General features: G+C 48.5%; 1 protein-coding gene across 2 annotated transcripts; it reads right to left on the bottom strand.

The window, feature by feature from the left end:
• Nucleotides 1-7,963: 7,963 nt before the first annotated feature.
• CPA1 (carboxypeptidase A1) lies at nt 7,964-18,035 on the bottom strand. 2 transcript variants are annotated; one of them, XM_055114874.3, is made up of 10 exons: nt 15,499-15,690; nt 14,905-14,986; nt 14,212-14,445; nt 13,861-13,962; nt 12,581-12,682; nt 12,279-12,389; nt 11,447-11,537; nt 10,728-10,927; nt 10,149-10,233; nt 7,964-8,248 (listed from the first exon to the last, which is right to left on the bottom strand). In XM_055114874.3, exons 1-10 carry the CDS (start codon nt 15,561-15,563, stop codon nt 8,061-8,063), a joined length of 1,260 nt encoding a protein of 419 aa, XP_054970849.1. In that variant the 5' UTR covers nt 15,564-15,690; the 3' UTR covers nt 7,964-8,060. The 2 variants fall into 2 exon arrangements, with proteins under 2 accessions (XP_054970849.1, XP_054970848.1); XM_055114873.3 differs by lacking the exon at nt 15,499-15,690 and adding an exon at nt 17,688-18,035 and having other exon boundaries at nt 7,965-8,248.
• Between the last annotated feature and the right edge of the window lie 1,861 nt (nt 18,036-19,896).

The following is a 19,896-nucleotide window of genomic DNA, read 5'->3' as shown; positions in this document are numbered from 1 at the left end:
CGATGTACAACTATAGCACCCTGAACAGCAGTGATGGCCAAAGTTTAAATAATACCTTAAATGCTTTAAAGGGGTTTGTGTTTAAGGAAGGGAGAAAAGAAGGAAAGAAGCAAGGAAATGGGAAGAAGGGAGGGCAGAGAGAAGAAAAGAGGCAGAAAGCGAGAGAGAAAAGAGAAAGCTACATTACTTATTTGAAAACAAAAGGAACACCCTGGGCTGTAATAATGTCAGGCTCAATCTCCTGAAAAGTATGGAATGATTTAAATGGCCTGCATTCATTTTATCTTTTTTTTTTAACCTTTAGTGGTTAGCCAGGACCAGCACGATCATATTGGGCTTGGTATAAATCCGAATGAAAAGAGACCAAATAACATTCATTAGTTGCTCAGGGATTTTTCCTGTGGTGCTATTTAAATTATACAAAAATTCTTAAGACTTTAGGCTACTCGACCAAGAAAACAGAACAAAACAAAAACCGTGTTTTCTCTAATTCCCTTGTGGACTGTAAGTGAAATCAGAGTCCTAGGCTAGGAAGAAATACGTAGGTAATTTTTCTTGTGTTGGTTTTGGTTTCTGTCATGTTGTTTATTGGCTATAGATTCTGTCTTTTATGTTATCTGACTTTTTTAGAGCGAATAATTAGTTTCTGTCCACCTGGATTTAAATCCATGACCACCTTCTTGCTCTACTCTGAAGATAATCATTAAGAACCTTTCTTTCCCCAGTTCTAAAATGTTCTCAGTGTCTTTAATGTGTGTTTATTTTCTTCCCAATTCTTTCAAAGATTTAACTCCCACCATACTTTTTTTTTCCCCAGGAAACACCACAAATGTGTGGAATATAATTCACCAGTTTAATTATGTGAGCATGTTGAGTACTTACATGCAGGTCCATTAATTTTTCACTAACAATTATTTTTTCATGCAAAAGCAATAAATAACATTGTACTTCCAAAATGTTCAGAATACATTTGGGTAGTAATACTTTCCTAGATTTACAATAATTATTGAAATTATTATTATGACATCTTTAAATGGATACACAGGTCAGTTACAACATAAAAAATGTAATGGTGGAAATTTGTCAGCCTTGAATTCAGGCAGAACAGGATTCGGTGCATGATTTTATGTGTTTTCAAAACTGTGTCTGTCACATTGTGATCCCCTGATGGCCCCCCTCTCTGTTGCTGATCCTCTTTGTTCTGTGCAGAAGCAAATTCTCACCTGTGTAACATCCTGAAGCACCTGGTAAAATGTGAGGCAAAGAGAGGCCACTTCTCAAATGCTGTGGACGGATGGGCTGCATCTTTTAAAGGATATCAATATGTCTTCCTGTTGCAATTATTTTGACTATAAGCTCCCAGAGAGTGAAAATCACCAACCCTGTGACAGTGGCCCTTAATAAATGTTCATGAATAAATAAATTGAACCTGTCAAGATTGAAGTTTGGATGTGATGCCCACTGTGGTGGCCACTCAGTGCTAGTCTGTCATTCTGGAGACCCAGAAAGCTCGTTATCTTCTGTCCCCCTTGTGTATCCTGCCTTTGTAGGCAAGGCATTCAAAACCCTGAGGTTTTTAGATCTTCCTCTACAGGAAGTACCCAGAGAGCTGTTGGGGGTGTTATTACCCTGTCTCTGCCAGGCTTAAAGTATCCTCCCAAATTCAGCACGCAAAGGTCACACACCACCCCCATCTAAGAGTGGGTTTTCTCTTTTGTTTCAAATCTTGAAGATTTCCAGAAAATAATAATACTAGCCAATGTTTGTGGAGAGCTTACTTTGCTCCTACATTCTTCATTATATGTTTTGACCCATTTAATTTCCACAACAGTCTGATGAGGCAGGCACCCCCATTTTCAGATGAGGAGACTGAGGTTCGGGTAGAAATTAAGTGACTCAGGTTTGCCTTCAGTCTCTGACCAAGGGTTTGAAAAGCCAGGAGCCAGCCTGAGAACTGTGGCTCCAGAGGGTGTTCTTTCAGCCACTCCGCGCTATGCTTCTCACTCTGGTTGGGCACAACCGTGTTCTCCTTTGGTGATGCCTCTAACTTACCGTGAAAATGTACCTTTCCCTTGGCTATTGGCTTCCCTTCCCTCCTAGTCAGCCGAGATTCTTTTGAAAACTTTCCTCCGCTTGCCTGCACAAAAGGCGATGGAAATTCAGAAACTGAAACATCTGCTCTAGGGAATGCGTATTTCCACATTTCCACCGCCTGTGTCTGGTGTCTTATCTTGAAGACAGGTGCTCCAGGGCTTCCGAGGTTATTTTGTCTGTTAATGGACACCTTGCAAAGTACCACTTAAGGAATGAGAATTATAAACTTTTAATTATATTGTAGGGGGAAAAAAAGTAGGCTGTTTTCCTGATAGGTCGAGCCATTCATTCAATATACCATATTGATATGATTTGTGCCTGATCTTTTCTTTCCTTTGTGGTGATGTTTCTGATTTCGGCTGAAACGTAAGTTGCATGAATTGGCGATGGCCATAGGCCTGAGTTCCCGGGGGAAGCAGAGGCAAACCTCCTTGCCCCAGTCCTTGTCAGCAGAGCCCTTATTCTACTGCACTCTTCTAAAAATGTAACCGATACCACTACTGTGGTTAAGCAGAAGACTTTCCATTTTCTCCTTTTAGTTTGGCAATAAACATTTGGCAATCCCAGTCTCTGAGGTTGTTGGATGATGCTCAGTGTTTGAGTTGCCAAATTAATGCAGATCCTGAAAGCTTTGGGGAATAATTCATTACCCTTTGACAGTTTTTTAGATTTGACGATGCATGCTCTGTGCTTTTCTGAGAGCTTCTCCTTGATTTGGCCAATTCGAATGTTACGGTTAGTCATATCAGCTTCATCTGAGTAGCATCTGGGTCTTAGTGTGTTCACAGAATGATGTTGCTGTAGTCCTTAAAGCAAGAGTCCCTGTGCATCTTCAAATCCACCTCATCCCACTCGCCCTTGCAAAACAATTGCCTGGGTGATGAATCGCCCTGCACTGGATGAAGGACCAGTGAGGTCGTATCTGGATTGTATTCAATGACATTCCCATTTTAACTTTAGGCCAAAGACAGAAAGCTAGCTGTGCATATCTGAGTGTTAATTCAAGAGGCTACCCTAAGGATTCTCACAGATCACCAATATTGGGCCCACAGGCCATTAGAGAACCATATGTAATGGTCTGAGTAAAAAGTAAAATGAGTTCATTTGAAAATAAAGATTTTCAAAGGCCCTGGGGAATAGGCATTAGCATAATCAATTCCCAAGATAGCTACAAGAACTGAATGTGAGCAGGAAGGGGTTTTGGGAATTTTCATCAAGCTACAACAAGGTGTAGGATGGGGAATGGCCCCCAACTGCATGAGCTGAGTAATCTCTTCCTTTGGTAGAAACACTGCTGCTTCCAGCTGTATCTTGGAGTGTGAATTTTTCTGAAGATAAGACAAACTGCAGCGTTCCAGGCAAGATGATGAAACATTATACCGGAGCAGAAAAAAATGAGTTTAGACAAATCAAAAGAATCTGAGTAAAAACTAAGATGGCCATTTAGCTGTTTGATGTTGATAATACACCGATGTTAGGTAACTTTACACACAGGTTATCTACTGTGTTCGAAATAGCTCCCTTCACTCCCTGCCCATTATAAAAGCTGATTATAAAAGCTCATTGCGAGAAATGCTGAGAAGCATAAAAAGGAAAACTACCACCACCACTACCCAGGTTAATCATTATTATTATTGGGGGATATATCCTTCCAGGAAGAGAGAGAGAAAGAGAGAGAGAAAGCGTGTGTGTGTGTGTGTGTGTGTGTGTGTGTGTGTGTGTGTGTGTGTGTGTGTCTTTTTTAAACAAGATGGGATCCAGACTCAATATTTTGTATCCAGCTTCTTTTTTAAAACAACTGTATTGTATAAATCACATACCACTAAATTCACCCATTTTAAGTGCACAACTCAATGACTTTAAGTTTACAGAATTATGCAACCATCACCACAATCCAGTTTTATAACATTTCCATCTTATAGCCAGTTTCTTTCACTTAGTATGTTGTGAACATTTTTCCATGTCAACACAGCCCTTAATGGTATCGTGTTGTTCCAGTGTGTGGATGTGTCAGATCAGCATCAAGACTGGTAATTATCTAGGTTTTTGTTTTTTACTTTTCCAGTCTTGTACATACATATTTTTGAATCCGTCCAAATATTTTTATAAAGTAAATTCTTCCATGTGGGTTTTCTGGATCAAAGACACAATACATTTATAATTTTGATTTATATTGCCAAATTTGCCCTCTGGGAAGGTGGTGCCAGTTTCTGCTCCACCAGCACTACATGTTAACACTGGAGTCATCAGTCTTTTTATTCTTTGCCAATCTGATGAGAGAAAAATATCTTCATTTCTCCTTAATGAACAAGAAATCACTTAGAGGATCAGTATCTTTCATACATGTATTGATTTGTGTTTCTTCTTAGTGGAATTGCCTATTTTTCTTTTGAAATGTTTGTCTTTTTCTTTAACCCTTTTTATTATTTTAACCCCTCAAGGTTATTAATACTTATTTTCATATCAATACTTTCATTTTTAAGTTGCAATATTTTCCAAAATTGTCTTTTAGGTTATTAATACTTATTTTCATATCAATATTTTCATTTTTAAGTTGCAATATTTTCCAAAATTGTCTTTTAGCTTTATGTTTTTACTTAAGAATTTTAAGTGTCTTCACCCATAGATTTGTAAAAATGTGTATCTACAAACAAAATGTAAATCTCTTCCCATACTTGAAAGTACAAAAAAAAAAAACCCAACAACTTTCTTGTCTCCATTTAACAAGCATTTATTATTTTTTAATATATATATATATTTTTTTGAGACAGAGTCTCCCTCTGTCACCCAGGCTGGAGTGCAGTGGCACAATCTTGGCTCACTGCAACCTCCACCTCCTGGTTTCAAGCAATTCTCATGCCTCAGCCTCCCGAGTAGCTGGGATTACAGGCATGCACCACTGCCCAGCTAATTTCTGTATTTTTAGTAGAGATGGGGTTTTGCCATATTGGCCAGGCTAATCTCAAATTCCTGACTTCAAGCGATCTGCCCACCTCAACCTCCCAAAGTGCTGGGATTACAGGCATGAGCCACCACACCCAGCCTAAAATTGTTTTTTTATAGAGACTGGGTCTCGCTGTGTTGCCCAGGCTGGTCTTGAAATCCTGAGCTCAAGCAATCCTCCCACCTCAGCCTCCCAGAGTATTGATATTACAGGTATGAGCCACTGCACCTGGCCAAGCATTTATTATTATTGATATTAATACCAATATTATTACTGTGTGCTGTGCACTTGGCCAAGCAGTGGGGGTTAAATGGTGAACAAAACAAAGCAATCCTTGCCCTTGTGCAATTGACATTCATTCATTGACTTCAGCTTTCTTAAGACTTACTCAACTCTGGGAATTCAAAATAACTTGCACAGGGTGTTTTCAGCAAGCCTACAACATGCAGATCATAACATTTATGAATTCACTAATAAAAGTAGAGAGCATTCACTCAACAGGTATTTATTAGGCATCTATGTGTCAGGTACTGTTAACGCTATTGGGGATTGAATGCCAAACAAGGTGGTTCCTGCTGTCGGGAAGCACAGTTTATTTTAAATTAAGCAATTCTACCATCAAAGTCTAGTGCTCCAGTTTTATAAAGTGATAAATTGTCATGCTAACTTAATATTTCTTCTCTTATCAGTCTTCATTAAACAAAAGGTGATCAGCTTCCTACTCACTCAAACTAAGCAGTTAAAATGGGTTTTGAGAAGAGAGTTATAATGTCGTTATATAGATTGAAGGGAAGCATTTTCTAAAAGATAACTTGAAGAGGGTGTTATCAAATCTTTTAGGTCATCTTTCTGTAAAGACTGAAACACCATTTTACCTTGTCTCATAAACTTACATGTTTATAAGTTTATGTAAATAATATAATGTAATAATGTAACAAATACATACAAAATGTAACAATACATACATAGAGCCTCATCCTTTTTTTTTCTTTTAAGAGACAGGGTCTCACTTTGTTGTCCAGGTTGGAGTGCAGTGGTGCCATCATGGCTCACTGCAACTGCAAACTTCTGGGCTCAACGGTTCTTCCCACCTCAGCCTCTCGATTAGCTGGGATTACAGGTGCATGCCACCACACCCAGCTAATTTTTTATTTTTTGTGGAGGTTGGGGGGGGGGGTCTCGCTATGTTGCCCAGGCTGGTCTCGAACTCCTGGGGTCAAGGAATCCTCCTGCTTCAGCCTCCCAAAATGCTGGGATTACAGGTGTGAGCCACTGTGCCCAGCCCTCATTCTTTTTATTTTTATTTTTAGAATGTTGATAGCAAAAATAATAATAAAAGCCCAAGATGAAAATTCCATCAATGTTCCTCTTTTTTTTAAAAAAAGGCATTTTTGACCTTCAGGCCATTTTATATGGAAAAGACTCAAGTCAGCAGAGCTGGATGCTTCTTGAAACCTGGCCTGGCTGCTAGAGAGAGAAGCTGCCATCCTCACTCCAGCCCCAATCCACTCACTTCCCCAGCAGAGTCTGTGGGAAAACCCCTGCTCCACATTCACACCTGAAGTGATATGGAAGAAACAAAGGGAGATTCTTTTTTCTTTCTTTCTTTCTTTTTTTTTTTTTTTTTGAGATGGACAACAAATTTCATGTCTCCATTTCACAAGCATTTATTATTTTTAAATATATTTTAATTTTTTTTTGAGATGGAGTCTCCCTCTGTCACCCAGGCTACACTACAGTGGTGCAATCTCAGCTCACTGCAACCTCCACCTCCTGGATTCAAGGGATTCTCCTGCCTCAGTCTCCTGAGTAGTTGGGATTACAGCCATGCGCCCCCATGACCGGCTAATTTTTTGTATTTTTAGTAGAGATGGGGTTTCACCATGTTGGCCAGGCTGGTCTTGAACTCCTGACTTCATGATCTGCCCACCTCAGTCTCCCAAAGTGCTGGGATTATAGGCGTGAGCCACTGTGGCCAGGCCAAAAGGGAGATTCTTGCTTTGAAACAAGTTGGGATATCTTATGTAGTCATGCTAGCTGCTAAGTGTAATATCACTTGCATCAGGATCACCAAGCTGAAGAAGGGAAGCTAAATCCTAGGAGCTGTGGTCTCAACAGGAGAATGGGAAGGAGTGGGGTGGATGGAAACACGAGGGAGCAGAACCATGTACCAAAGACGCTGGGAAGGATGTGGCAAATGAAAAGTGGGTGACTTCTATCCCTAAAGGCAAAATCTTCAGAATATATAATTAATTTATACAGTTAATAAAATATCTTGGCCAAATGTGATGGCTCACACCTGTAATCCCAGGACTTTGGGAGGCCAAAGCAGGAGGATTGCTTGAGCCCAGGAGTTCAAGACCAGCCTGGGCAATATGGCAAAACCCCATCTCTACCAAAAAAAATTAAAAATTAAAAATGTCTTGGGATTGGCCTTTGGATTGGTTCTTTATCTGCAGTTAATGATTTTATTTAACCCAATTGTTTTCTTCCAATTTGATTCCGGAATGGAAGATGATATTTTGCTCTTTAGTAATCTGTTTTACTTGGCTGCAACATCTATTTTGGACAGCAGTGGCCACCTGGATTATTATATATCATCTTCCAGGTTGTTGCTTTTATACATGAATGGACACAGCTAGCTAGACCTTTGTACACGCCGAATTCCACGCCACTGTGGGGTGCCGGGCATTTGGTTAGCAGCTGTTGCTGCTGCTTGCTACTAAGGTATGAACAAATCATCCCACTGGTGAGCTGAACTCAGGGTGGTCTAATTAAAACAGACGCCACTTGGATACGACTTCACAGGATGTTGGAATGCAGGGGAATGTAGGGGTCATCTAGTCCAACCACCCACACATTTCCAGTGAGGCCTGCAGGAACTAAATCACTTTTGCCCCAGCTTGAAGAGGCAGACACTCCACATGCAAGCCCCAGGATTCTGTTCCTGGTACACTCAAACTTTATTTGGTTGCCTGGATGGGGCCAGAGAGGAGGACAAGAAGGGTGTCAAAGGGTCAGCTCAGTAGGGGTGATTCAGGGTGTGCTCCATGATGGTCAGAAGCGCCAGCCACGTCTCCTTGGCCGTGGGGATGATCTGGGAGGCTGGCAGCAGGAAGCCATAGCGCCCAGTGTCCCGGAGCTCGAAGGTGAAGGAGTACTTGATGCCCTGGCTGTAGGTCCAGTCAATAGTGCTTCCACTGGCTTGATCTGGGGCAGGAGTAAAATAGGAGAGAAAGGGTCAATCACTTTGGGAATATTTACACGGGTTGGGTTAACGATCCAACCCTGTCCAAAGCTCTGTGCCTTGTGCAATGCTGAGTGGAGTCAGTGTCTACTAAGGTCTGCTGTTGACCAAGCAGCCTCACTTCCAAGAAACTCCCACTAAAAGGTCTAAGCCAAGAGGTCCAAAGAGGAGACCAGCAATAGTTCCCCTATTCACTGGGGGATGCAAGGAAGTCTCTGCAATTGCACAAGCCCCTCTGAAAACAGCCTCTGTCCAACAGCCCTTTCGGTGAAGCCCCTAAATATACCGAGTTCCCTGCTTGGGTAACCAGGATTTGTTCCCCTGGGGCTCTGATCTGTGAGGGGGAAAGTGCAAAGAGCCAGAGTCAAAGCAAAAGCCCCTTGTCTTTCTTTTAGGAGGAAACTTTGCCCGGGAAACTGTAATTAACAGTGGGTAATGAAGCCACTTTTGAATTGGCCCAGGAGAGAGCAGTAGGCTGCATATCAGAATTTAACTTGACAATGTTGAATGAAGCAAAACCTTGACTCAGAGTTGAATCAGTTTCCAAAGAAGGCCTGGAGTCCAAAAGTGAGGTCAACCTTGGATAAGATTGTGACCCGCTTGCCCACCAAGGCCTAGGCACTCAGGCAGGAAGCGTGTGAGGTGTGTACGCAGCCCTGCCCCCTCAGCCCTCTACCCAGCTTTGACCTTCACTTACTTGGAGGCAGCCACACCAGTCTTCTTGTTCCAGCAACATCCCCGGCCAGACCACACTGTAGAGCCTTTGCTCTAGAATGTTCCTCTGCCTGGAAGGCTCTTCCTAGCTGGATAGCCTCCTGGCTGCCACCTCCTCCACCCACTTCCTTCAATAGTTGCCCAAATGTCACTCTGTCAATGAGGCCCACCCTTCAACCCACCTGCCCCACCTCCACCCCCAGTGTTCCCGATTCACCTCACCTGGTCTAGTTTTAGTTTTCCTCCCCAGCATTCGTCACCTCACATACTGTATCATTTACTTATTTATGTTCATTGTTGGTCTCCCTGGCTAGAAAGTTCCCTGATCTTTGCTTATTTCATTCATGGCTATATCCCAAGTACATGAAACAGGGCCTGGTGTATAGTAGGTGTTCAGTAAACATTTGTTGAGTTAATTCCATTTTGATTCAGTAATGCTCCTCTCAGGGGCACTGCATGAATAAGTAAGTGAGGAATAAATCAGGTCTATTGTCTAATTGAGGGGCGCTGGAGGAGAAGTAGTTTTTGTTTTTGTTTTTTTGAGATGGAGTCTCGCTGTGTCGCCCAGGCTGGAGTACAGTGGCGTGCTCTTGGCTCACTGCGACCTCCACCTCCCAGGTTCAAGCGATTCTCGTGCCTCAGCCTCCCAAGTAGCTGGGACTACAGGCACACACCACCACACCCAGCTAATTTTTTGTATTTTTAATAAAGACGGGGTTTCACCATGTTAGCCAGGATGGTCTCTATCTCCTGACCTCGTGATCCGCCCACCTCAGCCTCCCAAAGTGCTGGGATTACAAGCATGAGCCACGGTGCCCTGCCCCGGAGAAGTGTTTTTTTAAGTTGAATTTCCTGGTGATCTGCAAATCCCAGCAGAACTCTCCACCCCATCCAACCAAGAAACTAGACTTGGCCCCAACACAAGAGGACAAGAGCTGTCAGAGGAATTCACATTTGTCTGAAAGTATCAAAGGAAGCAGAGTTCATGTCAGGAAAAGGGACTGCCCACCCCTCAGAACAGCCCTTGCCAGCAGTTGACAGATCTGGGTGCCCTTGGCTACTTCCTTCCATGAGGGATACTCCCTCGGTCAGGAAGAGCCAGCAGATGTTCCTCGCAGGCCCATCAAGAGAGACCCTACAGCCACTTACAAATTGCCTTGATGATGCTGCCATAGTTGAACTTGGTCCCGTACAGAGAGGCCAGGGCTGTCACAGCAGCCTTGGAAAGCTGATCCTGGACAAAACACCAAGCAAAGCCACCTGTCATGGCCAGGCTCCTGGAACAGCATGTCCAGGGTAGTCTGGGGGCTGGCAGGGGAGCCTAGGAGAAGCACCCTGCAGAAGTGGGCCTCCAGCAGGGAGCACAGAGCCTGCTTAGCCTGGAAGCTCAGCCCGGGAGCCTGTCAGCACAGTTTTCTGGCCCTTCAGGGTGTCCGGCTGGCCTTCCCTGCCCTTCAGGCACATGCACCTCCACATGTGGTGCCTAAGATCAAAGTCTAGCCCTGCCCCTTGCTCTGTCACATTACAGAAGTGACTCCATCACTCCTGTGCCTCAGTTTCCCAGAAAAAATGGTTAGTCCACCCTGCTGGTCTTCCCAAGCCATCAGGGAAGGAAGGGTGTCAGGCACTCTGGAGGTGTCTGTGCCTTAAGCAGGTCTGATGGGGGAAAGCCTGAGCCTGTCCGAAGCCACCTTGGGGACGAGGGGGCAAGCCGAGGTCAGTGCCTACCAGCTCATCCTGGTCAGGGACTGGTTCTGTTTTGTAGCCATAGGGATACATGAGGAGCTGGGAGTAGCTGTGGATGGAGATGAAGGCCTTGATGTTCCCATGGTCCTTCACAAAGTCTACAATGGACTTGACCTCCACTTCGGAATTGGCAAACTTGCCGTGGTAAGTCTCCGAGCAGGGGTTACTGCTGGCTCCGGACACTGGGGGGGGACAGAGGGCATGGTGGTGTGGCTCCTCCAGCTTCTGTGGCTTCTGGAATCCAGTTCTTTGCATGGAGTTGGGGGTGAGGTGGTATGGAAGGGCTCACTCCCTCCCCTGGATTCAGGAAAGCCCAAAGGCCTTCTATAACCTGGGGGAGCTGCCCTCCCAGCCTGGTTTGGGCAGAGCTGATGGACACACCCAGGGAGGGAAGACGGGCTCCTCAGTGGAGACCAGTTCTCACAGAGACATGGCCAAGGAGGGAGGACTTGAGGTTAAGCTAGAAGCCCCCTAGGTAGGATTTCAGACCTTAGCCCATTTGCAAGCAACTTGCCTTTTGCAGGCGAGTAACAACCAACTCTCAGAGCACAGCCTCCATCCCCAAGAGCCCTCAGAGGCAGAGCTGCCACCCCCAACCCTCCCCTCGCTGCAGGGGCAGGAGAGAGGCGGGGAGCAAGAGCAGTGGTGAGGAGCCATTCGAGGCCATCCCATCCTTGCTCCCAAGACACTCTGGGCCTTACACCCAAAGCCGGCGTCCCAGTTCCTGTTGGGGTCCACGCCAATACAGAGGGAGCCTGCTGTGTGGGACCGAGTCTTGCGCCACATGCGATTCTGAGGAAGGAAATGGGATCAGCCACCCCGAGGCACGTGTGACGCTTGTCACAGTGCTGGGTGGGGGGTGGTTCAGAGGCTGCAGAGAGCAGAGTGGACTGGGGGGAGGGCTCCCTGGAGGTGGAAGCCCTCAACACAAGTGCCCTGATTGGAAGCTGAGCTGCAGGCACAGCTTGGGATGGGATCCACTCCCAGCTGGTTGTCGGGGAGGAAGATCAGCAGAGGGGGCATCGGGTGAAAGAGAGTGGGGAAGGCCATAGGATGGCATTTGGCCAGAGGGTTCTATATGGCGAAGAAGCTGCGAGGTGTCCTCCACCACCACTGTGGCCCCATGTCATTGGTCAGATGTTTTATTTGCCGTAAAAATAGAAGTAGGACCAGGAAGTAAGGTCTGGGGCAGTGGGCCTCCACTGGGGACAATCTTGACCCTCCCCTGCGATATTTTGCAATATCTGAAGACATTTTGGTTGTCACCACTGGAGAGGGGGGCTCCTACTGGCATTGAATGGGTGTAAGGTTAGGATGCTAGAAACACCGTGGATGCACAGGACAGCCCCCATGACAAAGAATCATTCACCCCAAATGCCAATCACGCCACTGTTGAGACACCCTCGGCTAGGAGCACAGGTCTGATTGCCCCTCCCTTGACTTCTGGGGCTTGAGATTAGGGGTGAACTACTTGTGCGGCTTAGAAGCCAGAGGCCCATCCTGCTTCCCCCAAGGACAGGAGAAGGCCGGTACCGTGCTGTGCGTGAAGGCAAAGCCATCAGGGTTGGTGACGATCTCCAGGAAGATGTCCAAGGTGTCGAGAATGGCGGTGAAAGCTGCATCCTGCCCGTAGTCTTGAGTGATCTGGGGGGTTAGAGGAGCAGAGGGGCAGCGCAGGCTGGGCCAGGCATCTGCCAAGCCACAGCAATGGACACCTTTCCCCATGTCCTCTGTGGTCACTGCTTCTGGATGGGCAAAGGGAGGCCCGGGCTTCTGTGGGCCTTGGATACCAATGCCCCACCAGGTGAGAGCCCTCCTCACCTCCCCGGCCTTACCTTCTTTGCAAACCAGACCCCACTGGCCTGGGTGACCCACTCCCGGGAATGGATGCCCGTGTCGATCCAGATGGCTGGACGCTTACTGCCCCCCGTGCTGAACTGGAGAGGAGGCAGGGGAGTGATCAGAGGCAATTTCACAGCTGAGGCCTCATCTTGCTGCCCTGAAGGAGACCCCAACCTGGGCCAGAGACCACCTGCTCTCTGTGTATCTCAGGTAGAGGCTCTGCTTGTGGGGCCATCACTCAGGTGGGTGTGGGGCTGGGGGCTGGACAGGGATCCCACAGAGCTTGGCCTCCTGCCCTCAGCCCAAGCTTGGGGTGAATATGACTTGACCAGGCCCCTGGCCCTTCCCCTGTTCTGCTGCTCGGACAGTTCTCTGGGGGACATCACAAACAAAACACTTTATCTGGGTTGGGCGTGGTGGCTCACGCCTGTAATCCCAGCACTTTGGGAGGCTGAGGCGGGTAGATCACTTGAGCCCAGGAGTTTGAGACCAGCCAAGGCAACATGGCAAAACCCTGTCTCTACTAAAAATATAAAAATTATTGGCCAGGCGCAGTGGTTCATGCCTGCAATCCCAGCACTTTGGGAGTCCAAGGCAGGCAGATCACAAGGTCAGGAGATCAAGACCATCCTGGCTAATACGGTGAAACCCTGTCTCTGCTAAAAATACAAAAAATTAGCCGGGCGTGGTGGCAGGCGCCTGTAGTCCCAGCTACTTGGGAGGCTGAGGCAGGGGAATCGCTTGAACCCAGGAGGTGGAGGTTGCAGTGAGCCAAGATGACGCTACTGCGCCACTGTACTCCAGCCTGGGTGACAGAGTAAGACTCTGTCTCAAAAAAAAAAAAAAAAAAAATTATCTGGGCATGGTGGCGCGTGCTTGTAGTCTCAGCTACTCGGGAGGCTGAGGCAGGAGAATTGCTTGAACCCAGGAGATGGAGGTTGCAGTAAGTCGAGATCATGCCACTGCACTCCAGCCTGGGTGACAGAGCGAGACTCTGTCTCAAGAAAATACTTTATCTGGACTACCCAGACTCTACAATACCTTCCACAATGGACACTTGATTGGAAACACTGGATCACCTGTCTTTGTGTATGGGCAGGAGTGCACACGCCAAGACCAGGGTGGAGACTCAGGCCTTTCCAAATGTCTGCATGGGGAGTCCATTTAACAGCGTGTTCCCTGGTACCATGATTTCCCCAGGAGAGCCCACGCCCATCACGGATGCCACGTATGGGTCCATTCTCCCCTGTGTATGTTCACATGTGGATGTTACCTTCAGCACGTAAATGGGACGCCCTTCATAGGTGTTGCCAATCTGGATCTTGCTGACAAGGTGCGGGTTCTCTGCCACCAGCAGGTCCAGGAAGTCATAGATCTGAGGTGTGAAAGAAGAGACCACTGGCCTTAATAGCTTCTGGGCACCCAGATGCTTCCCTTAGCAGCCCCACCGTCCCAGCCTGCTGCGAGCCCTGCAATGCAATGGAGCTACGACCACACAGGCCACATGGAAACAGAGCAGGTGCTGCACACACCCAGGCTGGCCCTGGCCTTGGCCCTACTGCGTTCTACCAGCCATGATGAAGAGCTGGTGGCTGCAGGGAGCGGCCGCTAGGGGCGCCCTCACCTCCTCTAGGGTGTGGTAGGTGGCATAGTTAAAGGTGTCGGTGGAGCGCGCCCGGGACTGGAAGGCGAACATCTGCTCCTGCTCCTCGTCCAGCAGTGACTGCACGTCCTCGATCATGGTCTCATAGCTGATGTCGTGGGACTCCAGAAAGATCTTGACCGCCTGGATGCTGGGGAAGGGCACTCGAACGTCGATGGGGGAGCCAGGGTGGGCAGGGCCCCGCCAGAAGTCCAGCTGGGGAGGACAAGAGCCGGCACGGTCACAGCGGGCTGGGGGCACCAGCCAGGACAGCAGGCAGGGACAGGGCCTGCCTGGGAGGGGCTGTTGGTGCCAGAAGTTCTCATATAATTGGGGATGGGTCAGGGGTAATAGGGCCAGAGAAAGACGGGGAAACCCTGGGGACTGGAGAGTCCAGTGTGGTCAGGGAAATGGCCCAGGAGCAGAGTGAGGGGCCTTTGAGACAGCAAGGCAGAGGGAGGAACCGGAAAGGGGCCCGGCCCCTTGCCCAGGTGCTCAAGGGCAGCAAGACTCTGGAGCTAGGGGCTTGAAGTCGCTTCCTAACAGAGTCAATTCCATGTCTCCTTGTTGGGTGGAGACAGCCCAGGCACAGTCGGCTGCTGGGGCTGGTGGGGACCTGGGGTGGCCCCAGCTGATACCCTGGGGCCTCAGAGAGCCCTTCTCCCCTCTTCTGACCTGCAGGTGCTCCAGGTCCTCCAGCTCCTTCACCTTCTGTACCTGGGCCTCATCGGCTACAGAGATTCGGAGCACCTGATGCCTGGGCAGAGTGGGAGTGGGGAGTGAGCACCCAGGCTGCACCTGCCCTGGCCACGAGCACTCCCCAGGTGCAGGAGGGAGGCAGCAGCCCAGAATCCCCAGACTGGGCCTCGTCCTCTGGGCTGGGCAGGGGACAGCACTGAGGGTCTCAGCAAGGAGAGGCCTGGGCTCCCTCACCTCTTCTCTCCCCATCTTTAGAAACTTCTAGACGCTGTTACTATCTCAATCCCAGTTTGGACTATTTCTCTGTTCCAAGCCAGCCAGGCCTCCTCCTTTCTCCTCTCCTGAAAACTCCTCCTCAGAGCTCAGATTTCTCCAGGGCTCAGGAGACTGTCTTGGGAGACACAACCTCTTCCCAACCCTGGTTGCTCATCTGCCAGCTGTCCCAGGTGGTGCCAGGCCATCCTCTCTGGCTGTGTTGCCATGTGTCTGTCTGTCTGTCTCCTCTACTGGTTGGGGGCTGAGTCCTCCCCATCACCCTCAGAGGGCACCCCCTCCTCTCCACATCCCTACCCCACAAAGTCCTCCTTGCCAAAGACAGCCCCCAACAGGACACTCAACACCAGCAACCCCCGCATGCTGCCGCCGGGAGGGAAGGTCAGACTGAGGTCGAGACGGCCCCCTGGCTTTTAAACCCTCCGAGGACCGAGGACTCCTGGCTGCTCCCGAGGTCTGTTCTCCCCCAGCACCTGGGTCCTGTCCCACGGGGAGGCTGGGGTGGGAGTTCTGAGCTCTGACACCCTCTCACCCTCCATGATAAAGTGGCAGGGAACTGGGCAGCTGGAGAGATAAGCCAGAGCTCCACCCCCGACCATCTGGGGCCAGCGGGGCCTGAGGGTCAGCGGGGGCTCGAGGCCTCCTGGAGTCTCAGCCAGGACTCTGCCTGCCCACACCCTAAAGCTGCGGTTCTGTTTGCCCACTGGGTAGCGGAGAAGGAGCCAGGACTCCAAGCAGCCACTCCTGCTGGGGCCTCATTCCAGGCGTCTCCTTGTTCCGTGCTCCTGAGTGCCAGCCTTTCATTCCTGTGATCGAGCAAGTGGGGCCTCTGCCCTCTCTTGTCCCCAAGGCAGCTTCAGGCAGGCCCAGGCTCTCCCCCATTAGACCTGTGTGAAGCACAGATACCTGCGGAGTGCCGGACACCTCCTCCTCCCACAGACCCTGATGCCTTGGAGAGACCAGCAGGGTGGACTAACCTTTTGTGTCCGTTTGGCCTGTCACCACACCGGCTTTGTCCAGGCTGCCCCGGCCCTGTGCGGGGCAGTCCCTCTGTGGGACTTCCCAGCCCCCTCCTGCTGGCCTTAGGGTCCTGTGGGAGTCCAGCCCGGGCAGCAGCAGCAGGGTCAGGAGCCCAACCCTTGCCAGCATTTCCCTCCACCCCCACCACTACAGGGCCCCGAGGTCGGGGTTGCCCTTCATGGGAACAGTAACCAGATGTCGTCTGAATAGCAAGTGTGGCGGGGGGAGCCAGGGCCAGACCCCTGTGAGGACTGCACAGTGTCCAGGAGAAACTGGAACCCACACAGGGGAATTCACTGGGTTCTGGATGCTGATCTCACCCTAGAGACAAATCCATCACAAATCCATCCTCATTCACGGGCCCCCCAGGGCTTTCCCAGCACCATCTAGAGGCTCTGCTCTGTGTCAGGACCCCGACCTTGGGCACCGGTGAAAGCCATAGTGCCCGTTCTAGTTTCTGTTCACTCCCACTGCCTCCTACCCTACCCCCTAGCTGGCCAACCCTCCCACGCCAAGACAGAGTGACCCCCTTATATTTATCCACAACTATCTCCCAAACCTAACTCTAGGCAGTTGAGAAAGCCCTAAACCCGCTTTTAACAGATGTGGAGCCTACGCGGCGGCTCCTGCTCTCCCCTGTACAGCCTTGCTGGCCCCACCCGCCTCTGGCAGGGCTGCAGTGCTCCCTGGAGCTTCCTCTGGCTGCTTCCTGGCTCACCTGTCTGCTCCTTCTCTAAATGCTCACCCCTTTGTCGATGTATTCAATCAATACTTATTCTTCTGGGCCAAGTACTGTGCTCCACATGGACACGACACCCAATACAGATGTTCGCTGACCTCAGGGAGCTCACGGTTTAGGTGGGAAGACAGAAGTAACCAACTAACTTGTTGGTCCTCTAACAGGTCCTCCAAGAAGCTGTCACCAATAAGGGATTAGACGTGCAAAGGACTTTTGGGGACTGTTCTCCTCCCTGCTAGAGACCTAAACAGGGATGTGATGTGGTATGAAAAGTACCATGAGGGCTAAAAGGACACACACTATGGCACAAAGTCCAGGGAAGACTTTACCAAGAAGGTGACATTTGACCTAGGCCTTTTTTTTTTTTAAGACAAGTTCTTGCTCTGTCACCCAGGCTGGAGAGCAGTGGCACCATCATGGCTCACTGTAGGCTCAACCTCCTGGGCTTAAGCGGTCCTCCCACCTCAGCCTCCCGAGTAGCTGAGACTATAGGTATGCACCACCACACTTGGCTAATTTTAAAATTTTTATTGTAGAGATGGAGTCTCACTATGTTGCTCAGGCTGGTCTTGAACTCCTGGGCTCATGCAACCCTCCCACCTTGGCCTCCCAAAGTGTTGGTTGGGATTATAGGCTTGAGCCCAGCTTAACTTAGGTCTTATGATAGGATTTTGCCAGGTGGGGAAGGGTGTTCATCACGCTATTTAGTGCTTGAACACAAACTTACATTGATTTCTTCTTCGTTGCTCCTAAAATGTTATTTTTGTCTCTCCATGGAGACTGTAAGCTTCCTTAGCTGGGCGTGGTGGCGCCTGTAGTCCCAGCTACTTGGGAGGCTGGGACGGGAGGATCTCTTGAGCCTGGGAGTCCAAGGCTGCAGTTAGCTGTGATTGCCCCAGGCTGGGCAACAGAGTGAGATCCCATCTCTCTAAAAAGTTAAAAAGGAAATTAAAACATTAAAAAAAAATTAAATTACCCCAGGCCAGGAGCCATGTCTTCCCTACTCCTCATCTCCTGGTGCCCCACAGAGTCCTCGGGCTTCTCTACTCTGCTCCCCACGGGGAAGGAAGGTTTTGTAGGGTCTTTATTTAGTTTGCATTATAAAAACAATATTTCTTTTTCTATTCCTAAATATGAAGCTGTCCTATAATTTTGAATCTCTTTTGCTCACACTACACATGTTGGGGGATGTTGGCTGGTTCTTGGGCCTTCTGTGAATTCCTTCCAGAAAAGACGACACCTCTGAAAAAGAGGGCGGCCTGGGGGAGAGGGTGCAGACTCACCAAGGGAGCCTCTTGTACCTCCAGCCAGCAATTTACGATGCCCAAGAGTCATATAATATATTTTTTTGCAAGGCTGGAAAGGATGAATTCGATGCTACAAGTTCATCAGGGCCAGCACCAGCAGAAAGTGGGCAGCATCATGGCAGAGGAATTTGGGTCTCAGGTGCGGGCTAAGCCTCATGCTTCGGGCCCCTCCCGGCCACCTCAGGAAGCCAAAAATGTACCTCTTGGTAAAGGCCAATTTGCTAGAATGTAACCTAGGTCAGAGGGCCTTCCCACTCCATGTGATGGTTTCACATTGGTCCAAGCAAGGCAAGGGCAAACATGGAGGCCACTGGGCCGAGGGCTGGGTAAATAGAGCACCAGGACCTATCACCATGAGAAAGAAGGCACCAGGCTGGGATCTAGATTCAAGAATGAGTCACAGGCAAGTGCCAGAACGCAAACAGTGGGAGGCCTGCAGCAGCCACGCTGACTGTGGCCCACAGCATCCCTCCCTGTTTCTTCCCTGCTAAATAAACCAGATTGTATGTCGGCATCTGCCCCCAGAAACACTGCCATTGCCAGCTCAGGGACAAATTCTGACTGGTCTAAGACAATTGAAGAAATCTCATTGGCTTTTGCAAGTCACTGGTTTAAAGGTGGGCACATGACCCAGCTTTACCAATCAGACATGAGAGGAGGCCCGTGAGGAAGCTTTTAGAAAAGGTTGCCCCACTCCCCAAAAGAGGGCACCTTTTTCTGGATACTGTCAGGTCTGTTGCCTCACCTTCAGACTATATATGTATATTTATACATATATGTATATATATATGTTTATGTATATGTTTAGGTCTATATATATATATATATAGGTCATATATATATGAAAGAATATACATTTCTTTTTTGTTAGTTGGAGTTTCTGTTGTTGAAAAAAGCATTCTAATTGATGCACCTATTAAGCTTTTAAAGTGTTTGTATTTTCAGAGAAGGGGACCAATTCTAGCCTATCAGAGCCTTTATGTAAAATGCAGAGAGGCACCTGTTTTGGTCCATGTTCACACTGCTGATAAAGATATACCTGAGACTGGGCAATTTACAAATGAAAGAGGTTTAATTAGACTTACAGTTCCACATGGCTGTGGAAGCCTCACAATCATGGCAGAAGGCAAGGAGGAGCAAGTCACATCTTACATGGATGGCAGCAGGCAAAGAGAGAGAGCTTGTGCAGGGAAACTCCCCTTTTTAAAAACCATCAGATCTCATGAGACTTATTCACTATCACAAGAACAGCACAGGAAAGACCTGCCTCCATGATTCAATTACCTCCCACTGGGTCTATCCCATAACATGCGGGAATTCAAGATGAGATTTGGGTGGGGACACAGCCAGCCCATATCAGCACCCCTCCTTGTCTGGGCAGGTATAGTCCCTTTCTCTCTCAGCAGGATGACTTTGAGCAGTGCACAAACTGGACAACTATCCATGACAGGCCTGCTTCCAGAATATCCCCAAACATGGTAGACAGAGGCTCTAAGGCAATGCTCAGAAACCCCCAAAATGAAACTTAGAAAATGGATTGTCAAAGAAGCAAAAGGAGAACTGGTCCCCAGTATCCACGTTAGGGATCAATAGGGGACAGTGGAGGAAGATCCCTGTAGAGAACATGAT

The sequence above is a fragment of the Pan paniscus genome, chromosome 6, assembly GCF_029289425.2.
Source record: "Pan paniscus chromosome 6, NHGRI_mPanPan1-v2.0_pri, whole genome shotgun sequence".
NCBI classification, from domain to species: Eukaryota; Metazoa; Chordata; class Mammalia; order Primates; family Hominidae; genus Pan; species Pan paniscus.
Note: the sequence above shows the minus strand (reverse complement) of the source record. Positions and strands in the feature narration are given on the sequence as shown.

Bases quoted from the DNA above. Each gene is read 5' to 3' on its own strand.
- CPA1 (XM_055114874.3), bottom strand. From the start codon at position 15,563: ATGCGGGGGTTGCTGGTGTTGAGTGTCCTGTTGGGGGCTGTCTTTGGC. The intron at 14,987-15,498 runs GTAGGGATGTGG...CACTCTGCCCAG, and splicing joins GGCAAGGAGGACTTTGTGGG to GCATCAGGTGCTCCGAATCT. The intron at 13,963-14,211 runs GTGAGGGCGCCC...TTCACACCTCAG, and splicing joins CCTACCACACCCTAGAGGAG to ATCTATGACTTCCTGGACCT.